At 45.8% G+C, this 21021-nt stretch overlaps 1 protein-coding gene across 3 annotated transcripts; it reads right to left on the bottom strand.

Moving 5' to 3' along the window:
• Positions 1 to 5: 5 nt before the first annotated feature.
• Positions 6 to 20727, bottom strand: WSB2 (WD repeat and SOCS box containing 2). 3 transcript variants are annotated; one of them, XM_017887880.1, is made up of 9 exons: positions 20702 to 20727; positions 18953 to 19121; positions 9549 to 9793; positions 9258 to 9389; positions 4737 to 4837; positions 2800 to 2972; positions 1665 to 1775; positions 1437 to 1544; positions 6 to 816 (listed from the first exon to the last, which is right to left on the bottom strand). In XM_017887880.1, exons 1-9 carry the CDS (start codon positions 20721 to 20723, stop codon positions 654 to 656), a joined length of 1224 nt encoding a protein of 407 aa, XP_017743369.1. In that variant the 5' UTR covers positions 20724 to 20727; the 3' UTR covers positions 6 to 653. The 3 variants fall into 3 exon arrangements, with proteins under 3 accessions (XP_017743369.1, XP_017743368.1, XP_017743367.1); XM_017887879.1 differs by lacking the exon at positions 20702 to 20727 and adding an exon at positions 20484 to 20595; XM_017887878.1 differs by lacking the exon at positions 20702 to 20727 and adding an exon at positions 19908 to 20046.
• Positions 20728 to 21021: the final 294 nt, after the last annotated feature.

The raw sequence follows: 21021 nt of genomic DNA, 5'->3' as shown, positions 1-21021 counted from the left end.
TTGTTAAAAAAAAAAAAAAAAAAAAGCCAGTAATAGTGTCCGGATCAGTCAGGAGCACGGCCTCTGATTCCCCTGTAATTTAGTTAAGCTTAGTTAATACCTCATATCAAATGGCTCCAGGAAAGCTGTCCTGCAGGTCAGAAGGGAGCCCAAGAAGAAAAGCACTTGGCCAATGTCGAAGCAACTCTGACCACAGCAGGAGAGAACTTGAACCAATGCTACCACTGCATCAGTAACACAAGGATAAGTACTAGGCAGAAGCCATCCCTCCCAGTGGAGGGAGTGTGAGCTGCTCTGCCACTAGAGAGGCTCTGGAGGCCTACTTACTTGTATAATCAAAACATCAGTAACTGCACTTTGAATCAAAATGACTAGAAAGAGTTCAACACTTGCTGTTCGTAACTGGACTGAAGATTTAAGGTAATGCTCTGTTGCCATGCAAGTGGAATCTCTTCCTCTAAGACTGACTTTCACATGCCAGGGAGAGAAAGATCCATGACTAGTACACTGGAATCTGGTTTTGCTACTTTCTATTCACAATCCCGAAGAAATGCTATTTGAATCCAAGACCAGATGTTTGGCCCATTACTCCAGCACCTCCCTTTGACAGGACCATCTACCCTGCTACAAAGAAACACAAGATGTGGCATTGCTTAAAAAGTCCTGTATGTGAGGAACTCTTTCATTTTCTTGGGGATTGGCAGTGCTAGGACTTGGTAAGTTGTTAGGAAACTTCGAAGGGCTTTCCGGCATAAGTGCTTCAGTGAGGACAGCACCCTAGGAGCTGTCCAGAACTGGACGTGGCCATCTCTTGTCCTGAAATGAAACAAACCGATGCTGTGTTAAGACAGAGCTTGGATGTTCATGTTTTCATGAGGATGGATACTCAAGTTTCTGTTTTGACTAGAAAGAGCAGGAGTCTTCAGAGAGTGAAATGTAACCCTGACCGTGGAAATGGATGTAAAAGTTGTGGTGCTGAATAATTAAGGCTGCTGATAGGATTAGAAAAACTCAAGACACCTTTGATACCAAAGTGCTCTCTCTCCGCACAGCCCTTTCTAAATCTGACCACAGTTAGTTCAAAAGTAATAGGGGGAAGAGTGCCACCTACTGAATTATAGATGTTACCTGTAAAGTGGTCTTTTAGCCCTAAATGGTTTCCCATATATTATGCATCATCTCAATTTTATTCTCCCTTGTGAACTTGGCCCATTAGGTGGCATGACTTACAGGTCTTTAATTACATTTAGGTTAAATATTCAGAGAAAATGGTACACTATATTAGCAAAATCGATCATTTGAGTTTTATATAATCTTGAATTGCCTTGAAGGTTTCCTCATAGGCAAGAAAATTCTAGATGGTTTCTTTCCTTAAAAAGCTCCATGGTATACTCAGCAGAAACCACCACCCATCTGTTCAGCTAACAAATACATACCCTGTGGCAATGACTCCACCATGTGGAAAAAATGTGCAGCAAAGACCATTGGTCATAGGAGCAAATGCAATGGGAGTTTTCAGTTCCAGGGCCCAGATCCTGAGGAGTCTGGATGGGGAGAGAGAACATCCACACATTAGCTGACCCAGGGCAAGACCAGGAGGGCCTTGCTGCCATTACTTGCAAGCACTTGTTCTGAGGTCACGTAAAGAGAGTTCTATTTGTTACCTGTCATCTGCCACCGTGGCAAGGTACAAGCCTTCTGGAGAGAAGCACACAGATCTCAGTGAGCTAATGTGGACATCACTGTCATCCATGGCGGGGTCAACCTGGGTGTGGCTGAGAAGGAAAGAAACAGGATGGCAGGCCTGGAGTGATGGCTGCTCTCCACCCTCCATCGTCACCCCAGGCAGGAAGCCAAACTGCCGTGGCTATAAAAGGACTCAAGATGCACTTGTGTGCCCCTCGTGGAAAAGCTTGGGATTTGCACACTGGGGAAAAAAAAGGATATCTCAGAAGGCTCCAGGTGTCCTGTGGAGGGACTGAAGGGTTACTAACACTTCCTTGTGCTAATTTGCTTATGCAAAGTAGGTCAGCCCTCACTTTAATGCCACAGTAGAAACTGCAAGTCTTTTTTAGGCTAAGATACATGATAATTATAGGACTGCCTATTATTTGCTTCATAAAACAGCAGACACAAAAGGAAAAAGGAGACCAAGTTTATGAGAACATGAAACTCATTTTGGAAAGCACAGTTTCGATAAGAGGCTCTTTCTGAACTTGTTACTACAGTTATTAGTAAATGGAAATAAAGAGTCATATTGAGGCTTCACAATGCTGATTCCAAAGAAGTACACGCAGCTGCCTGAATCGGGAGACGGGAAGACACTCAAAGCTACTTGAGAGGGCTTAACTGACAAGGCATCACTTAGAAGCAATGAACCAGTCTAGGCACAGTGGCTCATGCCTGTAATTCCAGCAGTTTGGGAGACTGAGGCGGTGGATCACCTGAGGTCACGAGTTTGAGACCAGCCTGGCCAACATGGTGAAACCCCATCTCTACTAAAAATACAAAAATTAGCCGGGCCTGGTGGCACACGCCTGTAGTCCCAGCTACTCAGGAGCCTGAGGCAGGAGAATCGCTTGAACCTGGGATGTGGAGGCTGCAGTGATCCAAGATTACGCCACTGCCCTCCAACCTGGGTGACAGAGCGAGACTCCATCTCAAAAAGAGACCCACTGTGCCTTTTTATCCAGCTTTTCCCCCTCCCATGTCCCAGACTCTAAAAGAGACATGTCTAATCCCAGGCAGGTTCCTCATCAGTCCCCCCACAAAAAAGTCATAGCAGGATTCAGTCCTTACTGGAGTGACCTCAGCCTTTCGCCGGTGTAGGGGTCCCACATAATCACATTGGTATCGTAAGAAGCCGTGACAAGCAGGGCAGAGTCGGGGGAGAAGTCACAAGAGACAACACTGCTTTGATGGCCCTCTAGCTTCCGAATTAACGTGTAGGACCTCATGCTCCATAGAAAGACCTGTGGAAAGCAAGAAGTGCCTGGTTGGGGCAGAAGCGAAGTGCTTAGGACTCAAATGGAGGGAGGGAAAGGTACCACCACCAAATCTCCTGCAGGCCTTGCGGCCAGGTCAAGTTGATTCTCTATCCCTTTCCTACAGCTCTTCCAGAACCTGTCGTATAGGTTTAAATAAGGTAATTGGTCTGGATTTTTGAGGATTTAAATCAACAGACATGCTCAAGGAGCTCACTATAAGAGAGAATAAACCAGAACAGCCTTAGGAAGACCCTCGCTGAAACGCATGTGCAGAGACTTCTGAGTCTGCTTCTGAGTCCTGTTTGCCAATAGGGCAGTACGTGCTGATGAAGACCTGAGCCAAGTGCTATCTTATTCCACTGAAAAGTTGGTGGCCAGGCATGATGGCTCACGCCTGTAATCTCAGCACTTGGGGAGGCCAAGGTGGGTGGATCACATGAGGCCAGGAGTTTGAGACCAGTCTGGCCAATATGGCAAAACCCCAAGTACAAAAATTAGCCAGGCATGGTGGTGCACGCCTGTAAGCCCAGCTATTTGGGGGGTTGAGGCAGAAGAATCACTTGAGCCTGATAGGTGGAAGCTGCAGTGACCTGAGATCACGTCACTGCACTCCAGCTTGGGCGAAAGAGTAAGACTGTCTCCAGTTTTTTTTTTAAAGGGTCAGAAGTGAAATCTGCGGCCACCCCACAAAGTAGTGGCAGCCTGTCAAGGCATTTTACACCCCCCACCTTGTGTATGGAACCATGGAAATCTGTCCCAAGACTGTGCCTATGACCTAGCTCATCACTTTAAACCTTTGTGAGAAGCATTAAGAGGATTTTATTTTCATTCCTTTAAGAAAACCCTCAGGCCAGGCATGGTGGCTCACGCCTGCAATCCCAGTACTTTGGGAGGCCGAGGTGGGTGGATCACCTGAGGTCAGGAGTTCGAGACCGGCCTGGCTAACATGGTGAAACCCCATTTCTGCTAAAAATACAAAAAATTAGCCAGGCGTGGTGGTGCGCACCTGTAATCCCAGCTACTCGGGAGGCTGAGGCAGGAGAATAGCTTGAACCCGGGAAGCAGAGGTTGCAGTGAGCTGAGATTGTGTCACTGCACTCTAGCTTGGGCAACAAGAGCAAAATTCTGTCTAAAAAAGAAAAAAAGAAAAAAAAGAAAACCCTCATAGTTCCAAACCACAAATAAATGATGAGCCACCTGGACTGTACCAAATGGTGAACTCTCAACCTTCCCTTCAGTCACCGCAAGCGGCTCAACGCGACACAAAATTCAAACAGAAACTGTTCTCAAATTGTTCTTGGATTTCTAATACCTGTTTGTTTTTTCAATTAACAGGATTTCAGGACAAAGTTCAACAAGTAACTGCACTGACATGATTCGAATTGGAAATCCAGATTAGAGAGATTCAAATTTGATGGTTCAAAGGAAATTTGGACTCACATCTGGGCTGCAACTTTTAAAATCTCAGACCCAAGAAGAAAAGAAATTTAAAAAGCAATCATTTTCCCATTTTGTAAAGGGAAACAGACCTCTGATGACAGGAGCAACCTGTTTCCAAATCCCTCCTGTCTTTGGGTTCATGTTAAAGTGCAAGTCACAAGGGAGTTTTGCAGGTGGCAGCCACGGCCCACCAGCATGCCTTTTATTGGGGTGGATTTGCGGACCATTTTGAGAACACTCACACACACCAGGCCACCACTTCAGACCTCCACGTCTCAGTGAATTAAAGCAATAATGCTGGAAACTCACCGACTTCTCTCCAGCTGCAGAGCACAGCATGCTGCAGTCTGGGGAGATGGAACAGCAGTAAACCCACTGCAGGTGGCCCGATAACACTTGAATCTGTTTACCTGGCAGAAAAAAGAAGCAAACGATGAGCCAATCCTCAAAACAACAAAGCAGGAAGACTGGAGAACTGGGAGAACTGGGGTGGTAACAGCCCCCGCCCAGTATACCTATCAGCTCCTATCAGCTGGGCCCAAGGATCCAATTTTCAATTCAGAGTAAGAAATATGACCAGATTTGTCATTTAAACACCTGTCATCTGTGAATATGATATTCTAATTCCCCACGGAAACCATTATCTATGGCTTCAACACAATCTATAAGATCAGTAAAGGCGAAGGGGTATGGTGATCACTTTTTTTTTCTGAGATGGAGTCTCGCTCTGTCTCCCAGGCTGGAATGCAGTGGCGCAATCTCAGCTCACTGCAACCTCCGCCTCCCGGGTTCAAGTGATTCTCCTGCCTCAGCCTCCTGAGTAGTTGGGATTACAGGCACGTACCACTGCGCCCAGCTAATTTTTGTAGTTTTAGTAGAGACAGGGTTTCACCATATTGGCCAGGCTGGTCTCGGACACCTGACCTCAGGTGTTGATCACTTTTTTAATATAATCTTGAATTGCCTTAAAGGTTTCCTCATTTGATAGCAGAGGATGTTCTTTTTCGGCTCCCCAACCACCTCGAGGACCCTGAAGCATCATTCCCAATTTTGAGAGAGAGTTTGTCTTCAATTCTCCCTCATTTAAACTGTAAAGGTTTCTCTGTAATCACAAGGATCCTGCTGCAGACTGTCACCCTGCCAGCCTTGCCAGGATGTCCGGATGAGCAGTGTTGTGGAGTCATTAGGGGCACACATTCTAGAGTCAGACAGCTTGGGTGTGAATCCTGACTCCCCTGCTAATTCAGCACATAACCCAGGGCGACTCACACAATGTCTCCAGCTCTTGCTTTAAAAAAAGCCCGTCCATATAGGGGATGGGTGAATAAATGGCAGTATATCTACCCCATTAATGCAGTTGGAATTAGAGACAGATTTTCCATGGGGTACCTACTGTTTAATGAAAAATGCGAGATGCAGGGGAAAATCGTGATGATATTATGATTCTATTTTTGTGAAACAATGACCCAAAAGCCATGAATGCAAATGTGTGTGCACAGGATTATATAAGCAGAGAGAAAAATATGGAAGGGTATATACTAGGCTCCTAACACGGGGTACCAGGATGCAGGGGAAGAGGGGAGGATGACGACAGCAGGGAGGGCAAGAGAGAGAACTGTGAAGGAAAGAGCCAAGCAAGAAAGAAGAAAAAAGAATTGTTATATGCCTGTACATGGTCATATATATGAATTTATTGAAGTTTATGCGGATGTATGGATCTACAAAAATTGGTACTTTTTATTTTTTATTTTTATTTATTTATTTTTTTGAGACAGGGTCTTGTTCTGTTGCCCAGGCGGGAGTGCAATGGCATGATCTCGGCTCACTGCAACCTCTGCCTCCCAGGTTCAAGTGATTCTCCTGCCTCAGCCTCCCGAGTAGCTGGAATTGCAGGCATCTGCCACCACGCCCTGCTAATTTTTATATATTTTTAGTAGAGCCAGGGTTTCACCATGTTGGCTAGGCTGGTTTCGAACTCCTGACCTCGAGTGATCTGCCTGCCTTGGCCTCCCAAAGTGCTTTAATTAATATTTTTAAAAAGTCATGGTGCCTGTAGTCCCAGCTACTCGGGAGACTGAGGCAGATCACTTGAGCCCAGGAGGCAGAGGTTGCAATAAGCTGAGATCGCAGCATTGCACTCCAGCCTGTGCAACACAGTAAGACTCTGTCTCAAAAAAAAAATAAAGGTCAATCATGGTTTCTTCAGCTGTCAAATCTCAGGGTGCTGTGAGTACTGAATAAATTAAGGCCTGTTAGGTCAGTGGGGCAGCGCCCAGCAGCTGGGAACGCAACTTTATTCCCCTCCTCTCCTTGAAAAGCTCTCATAATTGGCCTGCTCCATCCTGCCCACTCTTGGTCACTCTCACTTGGTCTTTTCTTCCAAGTCATCAAGTGATTTCCAGAGCCACGGCATGGACCTTCCTGAGATGGTGGCAAGCTGCCTTAGTACACGCATTAAGCCAGCATTTAAAAAGGCACTGCCAGCCGAGCGTGGTACCTCACACCTGTAATCCCAGCACTTCGGGAGGCTGAGGTGGGCGGATCCCTTCAGGTCAGGAGTGTAAGAACAGCCTGACCTTACCTTCATGGCAAAACCCCATCTCTACCAAAAATATGAAAAGTAGCCAGGCATGGTGGCACACACCTGTAGGAGGCTCTGTCTTTTAAAAAAAAAAAAAAAAAAAGGCACTGCCTTGGAGAAGGTGCCCTGATCAGCAGCGTATCTTACACTGTGTGATTACAGGTTCCACTAGAGTAGGTCAGGTGCAGTGGCTCACTCACGCCTGTTATCCCAGCACTTTGGGAAGCCCAGGTGGGCGGATGACTTGAGGTCAGGAGTTCAAGACCAGCCTGGCCAACATGGTAAAACCCCGGCTCTACTAAAAATACAAAAAATTAGCCAGGTGTGGTGGCTTATGCCTGTAATTCCAGCTACTTGGGAGGCTGAGACACAAGAATCACTTGAACCCGGGAGGCGGAGGTTGCAGTGAGCTGAGATCGTGCCACTGCACTCCAGCCTGGGTGACACAGTGAGACTCCGTCTCAAGAAACAAAACAACACAACAAAAACCACCTAGAGTTATCTTTGTGATCAGATGCCTTCAGATGAGGATGCACATGTACCGCCTTAGTTTGTTTGACAAGTTCCTATGGACTAAATGTGTCCCCCACACATAAAGCCCTAATCCCCAGTGTGATAGTCTTAGGAGGTAGGGCTTTTGAGAAGTCAATAGGTCATGAGGGTGAAGCCTCGGGAATGGGATTAGTGCCCTTAGAAGAAGAGACATAAAAGAGAGAGATCTCTGCCAGATGAGGATATAGAGAGAAGGTGGCTGTTTACAAACCAGAGAGCTGGTGCTCACAGACACCAGAACTACTAGCACCTCGCTCATGGACTTCCCAACCTTCAGAACTGGGAGAAATAAAGGTCTGTTGTTTAAGCCACCCAGTCTCTGGCACTGACTAAGATACAAGTTTTTGGGCTCATTGCTAAAAGAGCAGGAGAAAGGTTCCTCCCATGGCTGTGTGGAGCTGGACAGTCATAACTTGGGAGAGAGTGCCAGTGCCTTCACACCATGGGGACGAGTGGCCTCTTCATGACCCTCCTTCCAATCCCTCCCGCCCCTGATCCTCTTCATGACCCTTTACCACTGCCTCCTTCCAATCCCTCCAGCCCCTGAGCCCCATCCAGGGCTGGAGGGATTGGAAAAATGGCATTGCAATCAATTCCCCTTTCTTATGTCACTTTTTTTTTTTTTTTTTTTTTGAGACAGAGTCTCGCTCTGTCGCCCAGGCTGGAGTACAGTGATGCAATCTCGGCTCACTGCAACTTCCGCCTCCTGGGTTCAAGTGATTCTCCTGCCTCAGCCTCCCGAGTAGCTGGGACTACAGGCGCCCAGCACCACGCCCAGCTAATTTTTGTGGTTTTTTTAGCAGAGATGGGGTTTTGCCATGTTGGCCAGGCTGGTCTTGAACTCCTGACCTCAGGTGATCCACCCGCCTTAGTCTCCCAAAGTACTGGGATTACAGGCGTGAGCCACTGTGCCTGGCCTGTTATATCACCTTTCCAGTTAAGGATCAAACCAGAGATGTATGGAATTCCTTACTGGGCCACCCCCATATATAGTTTGCTCAAGGCAGAATTTCACAAACCTGACACCCTGTAGCCTGAGAGAATTATTCTAGGCTTAGAGTCTGCTTCAAAAAGAAAGTCTAACAGGAAGCACCCAACAGGGACTTCTACATCAGTGGTTCTCAACCTGGGGAGACCTTGCCCTTCACAGGACATGGGGACTTTTTTGCTTGTCACAACTGGAGATGATGCTACTGGCATCAAAAGAGAAGAGGCCAGGCATGCTGCTCAGCATCTGAGAATGCACAGGAGAGCCCACGACAAAGGGTTATCCAGCCCAAAATATCCATAGTGCCGATGAGAAAACCTGTTCTAGATCAAATATTTTTAACAGGGGCAATTCACCCCAAGAGGGTACAAACTAGTTCTTGGTAGCCAAAAAAAATCTTAACATTTTTTTACATACAAAGCATAGACATGCATTCAGCACATAAGCAGATATACAACAGATCTTCAATATTACAATAGCCTAAATAGACACACAGTATATGTCTGGTATCAAACTCTCTTTGGTACAGTATTATCTTTGGGGCGGGCAGGGGCAATTAGGAAAAAACTGTCTAAAAAGGCTCCTTAAGGGGCAATCACAGAAAAAAAACATCAAGAAACACTGTTTTAGATCAAAATGAAACTGGTAAAGTGGAGAAAGCAAATACAGTATTTTTGGAGTCGCCAAGTAGTTCCTTCTCTTCCCATACCGTGTTTATTCAGGTCCCAGATGCGAAGAGTCTTATCCCGTGACGCGGAGACCAAAATCAAACTGCCACTGGGTGTGAAGCTCAGATCTCTCACGACATCTTGGTGGCCGGAAAGATTCAAAAGCAGGAGCCCTGGCATGAGAGCAGGGGCACTCAGTCAGCCAGAGAGGGGGCACAAGGTGTGCCTGCCAAGCCACACCCCTCGGCCAACATGAGTGGAGCAGGGAGGCGACACAGTCAGAACATGCACCCGAGCCTCCCAGAACCCTGCGCCAGCCAGGAATGACCTACCTGTCTGCACCTCCCAGATCTTGATCTGCCCATCGTTGAGTCCCGTAGCAAGAACCAGGCAAGAGACATCGGGCACCTGGGGGTGGTGGCGTGCCCAGAGCTTCCTGCTGGGTGGGGAAGGCCACGGGCTGAAGGCCAGCCCCCAGACAATCTGACCACAGTCCAGCGTCTTCTCTTTTGGGCTGCCCCGCCCTTTCGTCTCATTTTTGCTACTGCGGCTTTTGGCTTCAAACCCTTTAGGGATGCTGGGAGAAGCAGAGATTTCTTAATGAATCTGCAATTGTTACCAAGTCTATCAACTTTTCATCCTGGGACATGTAAGACTTTTGGGGAGTGGAGGGAAGGGTCTGTCACCTAAGCTGGCATGCAGTGACACAATCATGGCTCACTCAGCCTTGACCTCCCTGCTCAACTGATCCTCCCACCTCAGCCTCCACCAAGTAGCTGGGACTACAGGCATGTGCCATTAGGCTCTGTTAACTCTGTATTTTTTGTAGCTCGGACTTTTGTCATGTTGCCCAGGCTGGTCTCGAACTCCTGAGCTCAAGTGATCTGCCCACCTTGGCCTCCCAAAGTGCTGGGATTACTGGCATAAGCCACCCCACCGGGCCATGTAAGATTTTAAATCCTAGAAACAAGCTGGCCTTTGGTGCAATTTGCTGTGACTTTTCTTTTTGTTTCTTTTTAAGAGTTGATGTAGGCCGGGCATGGTGGCTCATGCCTGTAATCCCAACACTTTGGGAGGCCAAGGCAGGTGGATCACCTGAGTTCTAGAGTTCGAGACCAGCCTGGCCAACATGGTGAAGCCCCATCTCTACTAAAAATAAAAAAAAAAGATTAGCTGGGCATAGTGGCGGGTGCCTGTAACCCCAGCTACTTGGGAGGCTGAGGCAGGAGAATTGCTTGAACCCGGGGGGCGGAGGTTGCAGTGAACCAAGATCGCACCATTGCACTCCAGCCTGAGGAACAAGAGTGAAACTCCATCTCAATATACAAAACGAAAAAAATAAAAAAGAAAAACACTCTCCCCCAAAAAAAAAAAAAAAAAAAAAGAGTTGATGTAACACAGGCTATACTGGCCATGGCTCAATCTATTTGCAACAGCCCTGCAATGGGGTGACCTGCCTTGTGGGATAACTAAATCACAGATGCTCCAGGGAGTCACATGCTTGCTCAGAAAGTTCTCTCGGGTTTTGGTGAGTGGAAGGAAAAAGACACTCAGTTTTTCCCATGAGTAAGAAAGCGCAATGCAGGTTTGGAACTAGGGCAGAACTTATAGAGCCTGAATAGCCACCACTCTCCTGCCTGATGAGTTCCCTTATCTCTAGCTTAGAAATCCTCAAGGAGCTGGAAAATAAACCCCTGTCTTGCCAACACCATTTGTTTGGTACATGTTAATTTCCACCTTTACTCACTATGTTCCAACTGATTAATGAGGCTCCTTCATTTACTTCCCTGATGGTAACCCGCACAAGAATCAAACAGCAAGGTAGTCAAGAGAGAAAAGGAATTCACAGGGCTGCGTAGAGGTAGCCTGTCCTGGAAGATCTCTTAACCCGACCCTCTCCTACAATTCAACTTACAGTGAAACAGGCCCAGATAAGCTAAAACATGGGGCCCTGGCTGCCACTGCGCCCAGGAAACAATGTCTCAAATGCACAAGCACTTGGCCTGCCCTGGGGTTGAGCCTGAAAACATGAAGCTTACTGTTTGCAGTACACAGCACAAAGGTCTCCATGTGACCTGACCACACTCTGGTTGGTTAAACTGAGGGAAATGGAGACGAGAAAGCTGAACGCCAGATTTGGTTCCATGAGAAATCCTAAACTCGATGCATAAGTAGTTGACAACTTTATGTATTAATTGGTGCAAAAATAATTGCACTATTTGCAATTACCACCATTACTTTTGTACCAACCCAATATTACAGATGGTAAAAACCACCATTACTTTTGCACCAACCCAATATTATAGATGTTCCCAAAAAATTCTAACTAAATCACATTTTTGTCAATTGTGTGGTGAAAGACACGAAAGAATTTTAACCAAGCTCATTCACAAAATTAGAAGGGAGGGGCCGGGCACGGTGGCTCACACCTGTAATTCCAGCAATTTGGGAGGCCGAGGTGGTGGATCACCTGAGGTCAGGAGTTCGAGACCAGCCTGACCAATATGGTGAAACCCCGTCTCTACTAAAAATACAAAAATTAGCTGGGTGTGGTGGCAGGGGCCTGGTGGCACACGTCTGTAATCCCAGCTACTCAGGAGGCTGATATGGGAGGATTGCTTGAGCCAGGAGGCGGAGGTTGCACTGAGCCAAAATCACATCACTGTACTCCAGTCTGGGTGACAGAGTCAGACCCTGTCTCAAAAAAAAAAAAAAAAAAAAAGGTCTACGCTCTTAGCAATTGTCAAGTGTACATTATTAATAACCACAGTCATCATGCTGTACAACAGATCTTCCAAACTTACTCTGCTTAGCTGAAACTTTATACCTTTGATCAATATCTCCCCACTCCCTATCCCACCCCCGGTAACCACCATTCTACTCTCTATTTCTATGAGTTAGACTTTTTTAGATTCTACATGTAAGTGAGATCATGCAGTATATGTCTCTCTGTGCCTAGTTCATTTCACTTAGGATGAAATCCCTCAGGTTCACCCATGTTGTAGCAAATGACAGATTTTGTTCTTGGCAATAAAGTTGTATTGGAACGCAGTCATACGCATTTGTTTAGGTATTGTCTGAGGCTGCTTTCACACTGTGACAGTAGAGTTCGACAGTCAAGACAGAGACCTTATAGCCTACAAAGCCTAAACTATTTGCTTTATAGAAAAAGTTGGCCAGGCGCCATAGCTCATGCCTGTAATCCCAGCATTTTGGGAGGCCAAGGTGGGTGGATCACTTGAGGTCAGGAGTTTGAGGCCAGCCTGGCCAACATGGTGATACCCCGCCTCTACTAAAAATACAAAAAATTAGCCGGGCATGGTGGGGGGTGCCTATAGTCCCAGCTACTTGGGAGGCTGAAGCAGGAGAATCGCTTGAGCCCAGGAGGCAGAGGTTGCAGTGAACTGAGGTCGCACCACTGCACTCCAGCCTGGATGACAGAGCAAGACTCCATCTCAAAAAAAAAAAAAGAAAAGAAAAGAAAAAGAAAAAGTTTGCCAACCTCTGGGTCTAAATGGCCAAATATAGGCTGAAACTCGTTATTCTGGCCAATCTGAATGTGACCACGAATGTCATTTCGATCGGTTGCCTCTCCACAGACTGTCCAGACCTACCTGGCTCTGGCCCTGGCACTGGCCACTGAGTTTGCTGTCACGAGAAGAAGCACTTAAGAGGCAGGCTATGGGAAGAGGTTTAAGACAGCTTGGAGCCACCAGTTAAATTTATTTTATTTCTTATAAAATCCTGATTTCTGTATTTGTTTTATTTATTTTGGTTTTTTTAGAGACAGGGTCGCTCTCTGGCACCCAGGCTGCAGTGCAGTGGTGTGACCATAGCTTACAGCAGCCTTGAACTCCAGGGCTCAAGCAGTCCTTCCACCTCAGCTTCCTGAGTAGCTGGGACTACAGGTGCATGCCACCATACCCAGCTAATTTTTTAATTTTTTGCAGAGACAGGGTCTTGCTGTGTTGCCCAGGTTAGTCACTAATTCCTGGCCTCAAGCAATCCATCCCACCTCAGCCTCCCAAAGTGCTGAGATTATAGGCGTGTGGCACCACACCTGGCCCTAATTTCTGTATTTGAATTAAGGAATACACCTGTAGCTACTTTATTCCAAAAGAATTAAGGCATATTTGTCATTTCATTTTAATATCCTAAATTTAATTTTTCTAGAACGAGATACTAAAATCTCCATTTTATGGGTTATTAACTTTCCCGGGGTCACAAAATCAGGGGCAGAACTGGAACTACGGTCTTGGGTATCCTGGCCTAATGCTTAAAAAATACTTTGAGTTTGCTAATGAATCAAGGGATGAGTTACATGAAATGCAGGGAGATCGTACCGTGGGAAAGGGCTGATGAGGCAAGACAGATTCATTGGCAGAATTTAGCTTCACTGAAGTTAAAGTTTCTAAAAACTTTATTTCGAAAAGTAGTACAATTATTTGGTTAATATCAATTATTTGCTCAATATCAAAAGCACTACATGATTTTTAAAAAATGTAAAACTACCCTAACTAGAATATAAATGCCCCAAATTCTCTCTTTTAAAAGACTTTTAAAATAGCAATTGTGGGCGGGGTGTGGTGGCTACGCCTTTAGGAAGCTGAGGGAGGATCACTTGAGGCAAGGAGTTCAAGGCTGCATTGAGCTATGATCATGCCACTGTACTCCAGCCTGGGTGACGGAGTAAGACCTTGTCTCTGCCCCCCAAAAAATCCAATTATTTTAAATTATAAAAATAATAAATAAAAATAGTAGAGAAACATGGGAGAAATGTGCAAATGAGACAAATAAAGTAAAAATTACCTATAATCCTAACACCACCATTCTAAACATCTCACTATAAATTTTTGTGTATATACACGTCTTTTAAAAACAAATCTGAGGCTGGGCGTGGTGGCTCAAGCCTGTAATCCCAGTACTTTGGGAGGCCGAGACGGGCGGATCGAGACGGGCGGATCACGAGGTCAGGAGATCGAGACCATCCTGGCTAACACGGTGAAACCCCGTCTCTACTAAAAATACAAAAAACTAGCCGGGTGACGTGGCGGGCGCCTGTAGTCCCAGCTACTCCGGAGGCTGAGGCAGAATGGCGTAAACCTGGGAGGCGGAGCTTGCAGTGAGCTGAGATCCAGCCACTGCACTCCAGCCCGGGCGACAGAGCAAGACTCCGTCTCAAAACAAAAAAAACAAAACAAAACAAAAAAACAAATCTGATATCATACTGCATACATGGTTTTACAAACTGCTTTTTATTTTTTTTTTTAAGAGACAGCGTCTCACTGTCGCCCAGGCTGGAGTGGCCTGGTATGATCAGAGCTCACTGCAGCCTCTAATTCCTGGGTTCAGGCAATCCTCCCATCTCAGCCTCCTGAGTAGCTAGGACCACATGCATGTGCCACCACGCCAGGCTAATTTTTAAATTTTTTTTGTAGAAACAGGGTCTTGCTATGTTGCCCAGGCTGATCTGGAACTCCTAGCCTCAAGTGATCCTTCCACTTCTGCCTCCCAAAGTGCTGGGATTACAGGCATGAGCCACCACACCCGGCCATATAGCCTCTTTTTTTCAATAAGCTTCATACTGCAAACATTTTCTCAGAATACTGTTCTTCAAAATATGTGATTTTGCCGGGTGCAATGGCTCACACCTGTAATCCCAGCACTTTGGGAGGCCAAGGCGGGTGGATCCCTTGAGGCCAGGAGTTCAAGACCAGTCTGGGCAACATGGTGAAACCATGTCTCTACTAAAAATACAAAAAAATTAGCTGAGTGTGGTGGCACACGCCTGTAATCCCAGTTACTCAGGAGGTTGAGGCAGGAGAACCGCTTGAATCCAGGAGGCGGAGGTTGCAGTGAGCCGAGATGCTCCAGTACACTCTGGCCTGGACGACAGAGCAAGACTCTCTCAAAAAAAAAAAAAAAAAAAAAAAAAAGTGATTGTTCTCCAAAACCAGTAACTTCTCACTCAACACAGGAAAAAATAACACTTAGCTCATTATGTTAAATAATAAATATGAAAAAATGGTTAATACTCAAATACCTTTTTCCATTTTCCTTAGTTAATAGTGAAAGGATATATTTACCTATAGAAATGCACGTATTTGAAAACAAGAGTGATTTTCAGGAAACTGACAGATCTTTCAGGTTGTGCTTTTAAAAAAAAAAGCAGACTAGGGCCGGGCGCGGTGGCTCACGCCTTGTAATCCCAGCACTTTGGGAGGCTGAGGCAGGTGGATCACAAGGTCAGGAGATCAAGACCATCCTGGCTAACACAGTGAAACCCCATCTCTACAAAAACTCCCAAAAAAAAAAAAAAAAATTAGCCGGGTGTGGTGGCGGGCGCCTGTAGTCCCAGCTACTCAGGAGGCTGAGGCAGGAGAATGCCAAGAACCTGGGAGGCAGAGCTTGCAGTGAGCTGAGATTGCGCCACTGCACTCCAGCCTGGGCAACAGAGCGAGACTCCGTCTCAAAAAAAAAAAAAAAAACAGACTATAAATTCATATAGTAAATTTACTTATATGTCAAGTCTTGAAATGAAGGAGCATCCCTTGTATTTCAAGTGGGGAATTAGTAAACAATGTATGACCTTGGCATTATCATTAAACTGACCACAGAAGGAACTGAAAACCCTGATTAAAAACACATAACAAAATTTGATGGCTGCAAAAATATCATATGGAAATGGTAAAATTTTCTTAACCGTCCTCTCATTCCTGGATTTCAAACTGTTTCCAATTTTCTTAATATACAACTAATTTCATAACGAAGATCAGTGTATATAAATAGATGACACCATTTCTGATATTTCTTTTTTCTTTTTTTTTGAGACAGAGTCTTGCTCTGTTACCCAGGCTGGAGTGCAGTGGCACGATCTCAGCTCACTGCAACCTCCGCCTCCCAGGTTCACACGATTCTCCTATCTCAGCCTCCTGAGTAGCTGGGATTACAGGTGCACACCACCACACCTGTCTAACTTTTTGTATTTTTAGTAGAGACGGGATTTCACCATGTTGGCCAAACTGGTCTCAAACTCCTGACCTCAAGGGATCCGCCTGCCTCGGCCTCCCAAAGTGCTGGGATTATAGGCATCAGCTACTGCACCCGGCTCAGAAGTACATTTTTCAGGTCTTTGATGCGTTTTGCCAGCCTTCCTTCCAGAAACTGCACAAATTTATCCCCCTCAACCCTAGCAGCATGCAGAGTACCCATCTCAACAAACTCCTGTCAACATTCCCTCTTATCAAGGCAGATTTCATATCCAACTTATAAAAACCTTAAATCTAATGTTATTTATAAAAAATGCTTAAAGCAAAATAAATGAGAGCTTCAAGGGCAAGGGCCATGTTTGATTTATCTCAGGACTCTCAGTCCCTAACTCAGTGTTACGCAAAGAAACTATGCAACCAAGGCTGGCCAACATAGTAAAACACCGTCTCTACTAAAATACAAAAAAATTAGCCAGAGGTGGTAGTGCACACCTGTAATCACAGTTACTCAGGAGGCTGAGGCAGGAGAATTGCTTGAACCCAGGAGGCGGAGATTGCAGTGAGCCAAGATTGCACCCTTGCACTCCAGCCTGGGCGACAGAGCGAGACTCCATCTCAAAAAAAAAAAAAAAAAAAAAAAGAAAGAACCTACGCACCCAAGGCTGGCTGAATGAATGAATACAGACATAGAGTTGCCCTGGGACAAATGAAAACATATAGATGCTGGACCATCTGTATGGGAGCTCACAGCATTCGGACACCAGGGCTTGTCCATCCCAAAGAAAGAAAAACTAGTATCAGAAACTAAACTTGGCCAAGCGCCATGGCTCACGCCTGTAATCCCAGCTACTTGGGAGGCTGAGGCAGGAGGACTGCTTGAAGCCAGGAGTTCAAGACCAGGCCTAGGCGAGACCCTGTCTCTACAAAATATTTAAAAGTTAGGCAGGCATAGTGGTGTGCCTGTAGTACCAGCTACATGGGAGGCTAGGGCAGGAGGATAGCTTGAGCCCAGCAGATTGAGGCTGCAGTGAGCCATGACTGAGCCACTGCACTCAAGCCTGGACAACAGAGCAAGACCCTCTCTCTCTCTCTCAAAAGATAACATAAAATAAAATAAACTTGGTTGATAATAAAGAGACAAAAACGAGCAAAGGCTCGGAGTAGACATTTATCCAAAGAACGTATACAAAGCACCAGTAAGCACCTGAAAAGATACTCCGCCAGGTGCAGTGGCTCCACACCTGTAATCCCAGCACTTTGGGAGGCCAAGGCGGGTGGATCACCTGAGGTCAGGAGTTTGAGACCAGCCTGGCCAACACAGTGAAACCTCGTCTCTACTAAAAGTACAAACATTATCTAGGCATGGTGGTGTGCACCTGTAGTCCCAGCTACTTGGGAGGCTGAGGCAGGAGAATTGCTTGAACCCAGGAGGTGGAGGTTGCAGTGAGCCGAGATCATGCCACTGCACTCCAGCCTGAACAACAGAGTGAGACTCTGCCTCAAAAAAAAAAGAAAAGAAAAGATGCTTGACATCCATAGCCATCAGGGAAATGCAAATCGAAACCACTATGAAATGCCACTTCACACCGCTAGGATGGCTACCCACTAGGATAATAAAAAAGACAGACAATAACAAGGGTTGGATGTAGAGAATCTGGAACTTGAATCCATTGCTGGTGGGAAAGTAAAATGGTGTAGCCACTCTGGAAAACAGTCTGACACTTCCTCAAATAGTTAAACATAGAAAACACAAGTTTTCTATATAAATGTTCATAGCAGCACTATTTGTAACAACCAAAACACGAAGACAACCCAATGTCCATCAACTGATAAATGTATGAACAAAATTTGTCATCTCCATATGATGCAATAAAAGGAAATGAAATACTAGTATATGCTAGAACACAGACGAATTGTGAAAACATTATGTAAAATGAAAGAAGCTAGTCAAAAAAGGCTACGTGTTGTATGAACCATGAATAGGAAACATCTAGAATAGGTCAATCTAGAGAGACAAAGTAGATTAGTGGTTGCCTAGAGAGTGCAGGGGGGTTAGGGGATCTAAGCTAAGGGGTACAGGATTTCTTTTTGAGGAAATAAAGATATTCTAAAATTGATTATGTGCTGGGTGCAGTGGCTCATGGGAGAAATGTATAATCCCAGCCCTTTGGGAGGCCGAGGCAGGTGAATCACTTGAGGTCAGGAGTTCGACCCCAGCCTGGCCAACATGGCGAAACCTCATCTCTACTAATAATACAAAAATTAGCCAGGCATGGTGGTATATGCCTGTAATCCCAGCTACTCGGGAGACTGAGGCAGGCAGGAGAATCGCTTGAACCCAGGAGGCAGAGGTTGTAGTGAGCCAAGATTGCGCCACTGCACTCCAGCTTAGGAGACGGAGACTGTCTCAAAAAATAAATAAATAAAGTAAAAATTGATGATGGTGATGGATGCACAACTCTGTGGATAGATTAAAAGCCATTGTATTGTATACTTTAAATGGACAAATTGTGTGGTATATAAATTACATCTCAATAAAGCTATGGGAAAAAAAGCCAACTTGGGGCTAACATAATCTTGACCGAATTGACTCACATATACAGAACTTGGGGCTCTGGAAACCCCCATGATCAATTCCTGAACCATGAGCCACCTTCCCTCTCTCTGGTTCTCGGGCAGGGAGATGGCAAAAGAACAAGGGGTGTTTGGAAACGCGCTGGATGGGGCCCCAGTGAGAGAACACTTACAACTGCTCCTCCAGTGGCCAGGGGATCAGTTTGACGATGCAGTGTCCTTGAGACCAAGCAAACCAGGAGCCATCTGGGGAGAAGGCGACGCTCCAGGTTTCACAGCTGGACTTCCAATCAAACTGGTGGGGGCGCCCGGGCTTGAGTTCGGCCAGCAGCAGCGGTTCCTCTGGGGCAGGAGACAACATGCTTCGAATACATACCCCCTTGCTCCCTGACCACCCAGACACAGGAAAGCCACCGTCTCCCTGTGGCAAAGAGCGACACTATCCATTCCCAGAGGGAGTTGTCACTTAAATGACCCAGGGCAGTAACAGCAGCCACAGGCCACATTCCACCATGGTTACTCAATCCTGGCACTCCTCACTGCTGATTAACCATGACTCACAGTAACCTTTGTGCCCGTGAACTCAGTGAATGGAGGCCTCATTTTTCTGTGAATACTTGAAGGCGAGAAAAGTAGAGACATAGCCAGACCAGGAATATGCTAGATAGTGCTGATTATGGGGCCAAAATAGCAAGGCTTTCCAATGCATTTCAGTTTTCTTCAAAACAACCTGCTGCTAGGGCCGGGCGCAGTGACTCATGCCTGTAATCCCAGCACTTTGGGAGGCTGAGGTGGGCGAATCACAAGGTCAGGAGATCGAGACCATCCTAACATGGTGAAACCCCATCTCTACTAAAAATACCAAAAATTAGGCAGGCGTGGTGGTGGACGCCTGTAGTCCCAGCTACTTGGGAGGCTGAGGCAGGAGAATGGTGTAAACCTGGGAGGCAGAGTTTGCAGTGAGCTGAGATCACGCCACTGCACTCCAGCCTGGGCAACAGAGCAAGACTCCGTCTCAAAAAAAAAAGAACCTGCTGCTGTCAAAGAAGGAATATATGAAACTCAAAGGCTCCCTCTCACTCGCCTGCATCCTCCCCATCATTAAGGCTAAAAACGCTCAGCCCTTGCCTTGCTTCCTCACACTCAGAAGTATAGATTCCATCTCCCCATCTCTCCTGCTTCCACATCCTCTCTCCGACGTTAAACCTTCATCTCATCTTGCCCAGATCTTTTGCTACAGTCTCCTGATCGGTCTTCCTACCCCTAGAGACGCTGCTAAAGCTGAAATACACATACCATCACATCATTTCTTTCAAATACATTTGAAAGCTCCCACCTGCCTACATCATAAAGGCAACTGAGCCCAGGCCTTCCACCACATGCCATCTGCCCCAGCCCATCGGTCCAGACTCCTTCCCTTATCCCCTCCCTGCAGGCCACACTCTGGCCACAAAATCTCCTTGACATGCAAGGGGCTTTATTTACGTTCACACCTGGACCCACTTTTGCTTATGAGAATCCCTAGCTTCTCAAAGTAACAAAAAAGAAAGAAAAAGTAATAATCCCACCTAGATTCACAAGTAAGAAGCGTACCCTGATCTCATACTTATCAAAACGGAAATAAGTCGCACCTTGTTTATTTCGTTCTCTCTTGTGTAACCAATTTCCCTCTGCCCCCGGCCCTCCTTATCAGTGTCTAAATACCTTGTTCCAACACCCAGATCATTTCCTCTTTGTTTCTCCCAGGACCTAGCACACCATTTTGTGAAAGAGTAGGCACCAGATTGGAGCTTCTTCATTGACTGACCCACAGTTCCTAGTTCAGTTCTTTACTCCGGTGGAAGATTCTCAATGGCTGAGGAAGCTCATAAATTAAAGGCCTTCAGAATGAATTTTTTGACCATTATGACTGTGATACTTACTAATACAAAAACTGGCTTCCATCCTGAATGAGGTCAGTTCCTGATGTGTGCATTCCACACAAGGAATGTGGAATGTGGAAGACTTTGACCCTGGCTGTTACCAGATAAGATACTCATTTTTAAAACCCATATTTCATATATGTTAAGACACATCTTTATACATCTTCTACATTTTGACCTTGCTGAAATCAGGATGTATCTTACAATCAATGACTTTTCATAGTTAAATACGTAGTATTTTTTTCTCAGTTATAGATGATGATAATACAATCCATGGTATCTTGGATTCAGTAAAGCAGATGGTAGAGATGCATATGTGT

Source organism: Rhinopithecus bieti, unplaced genomic scaffold, assembly GCF_001698545.2.
Source record: "Rhinopithecus bieti isolate Rb0 unplaced genomic scaffold, ASM169854v2 scaffold_17010, whole genome shotgun sequence".
In the NCBI taxonomy this organism is placed as follows: Eukaryota; Metazoa; Chordata; class Mammalia; order Primates; family Cercopithecidae; genus Rhinopithecus; species Rhinopithecus bieti.
Note: the sequence above shows the minus strand (reverse complement) of the source record. Positions and strands in the feature narration are given on the sequence as shown.

Coding starts and splice junctions, on each gene's coding strand:
- WSB2 (XM_017887878.1), bottom strand. CDS start 19,941: ATGGAATCTATACTTCTGAGTGTGAGGAAGCAAG. Junction 19,122..19,907: donor TCTGAGTGTGAGGAAGCAAG/GCAAGGGCTGAG, acceptor CTCCTGCCCCAG/AGGAACCGCTGCTGCTGGCC. Junction 9,794..18,952: donor TGGCCACTGGAGGAGCAGTT/GTAAGTGTTCTC, acceptor TGCTTCTCCCAG/CATCCCTAAAGGGTTTGAAG.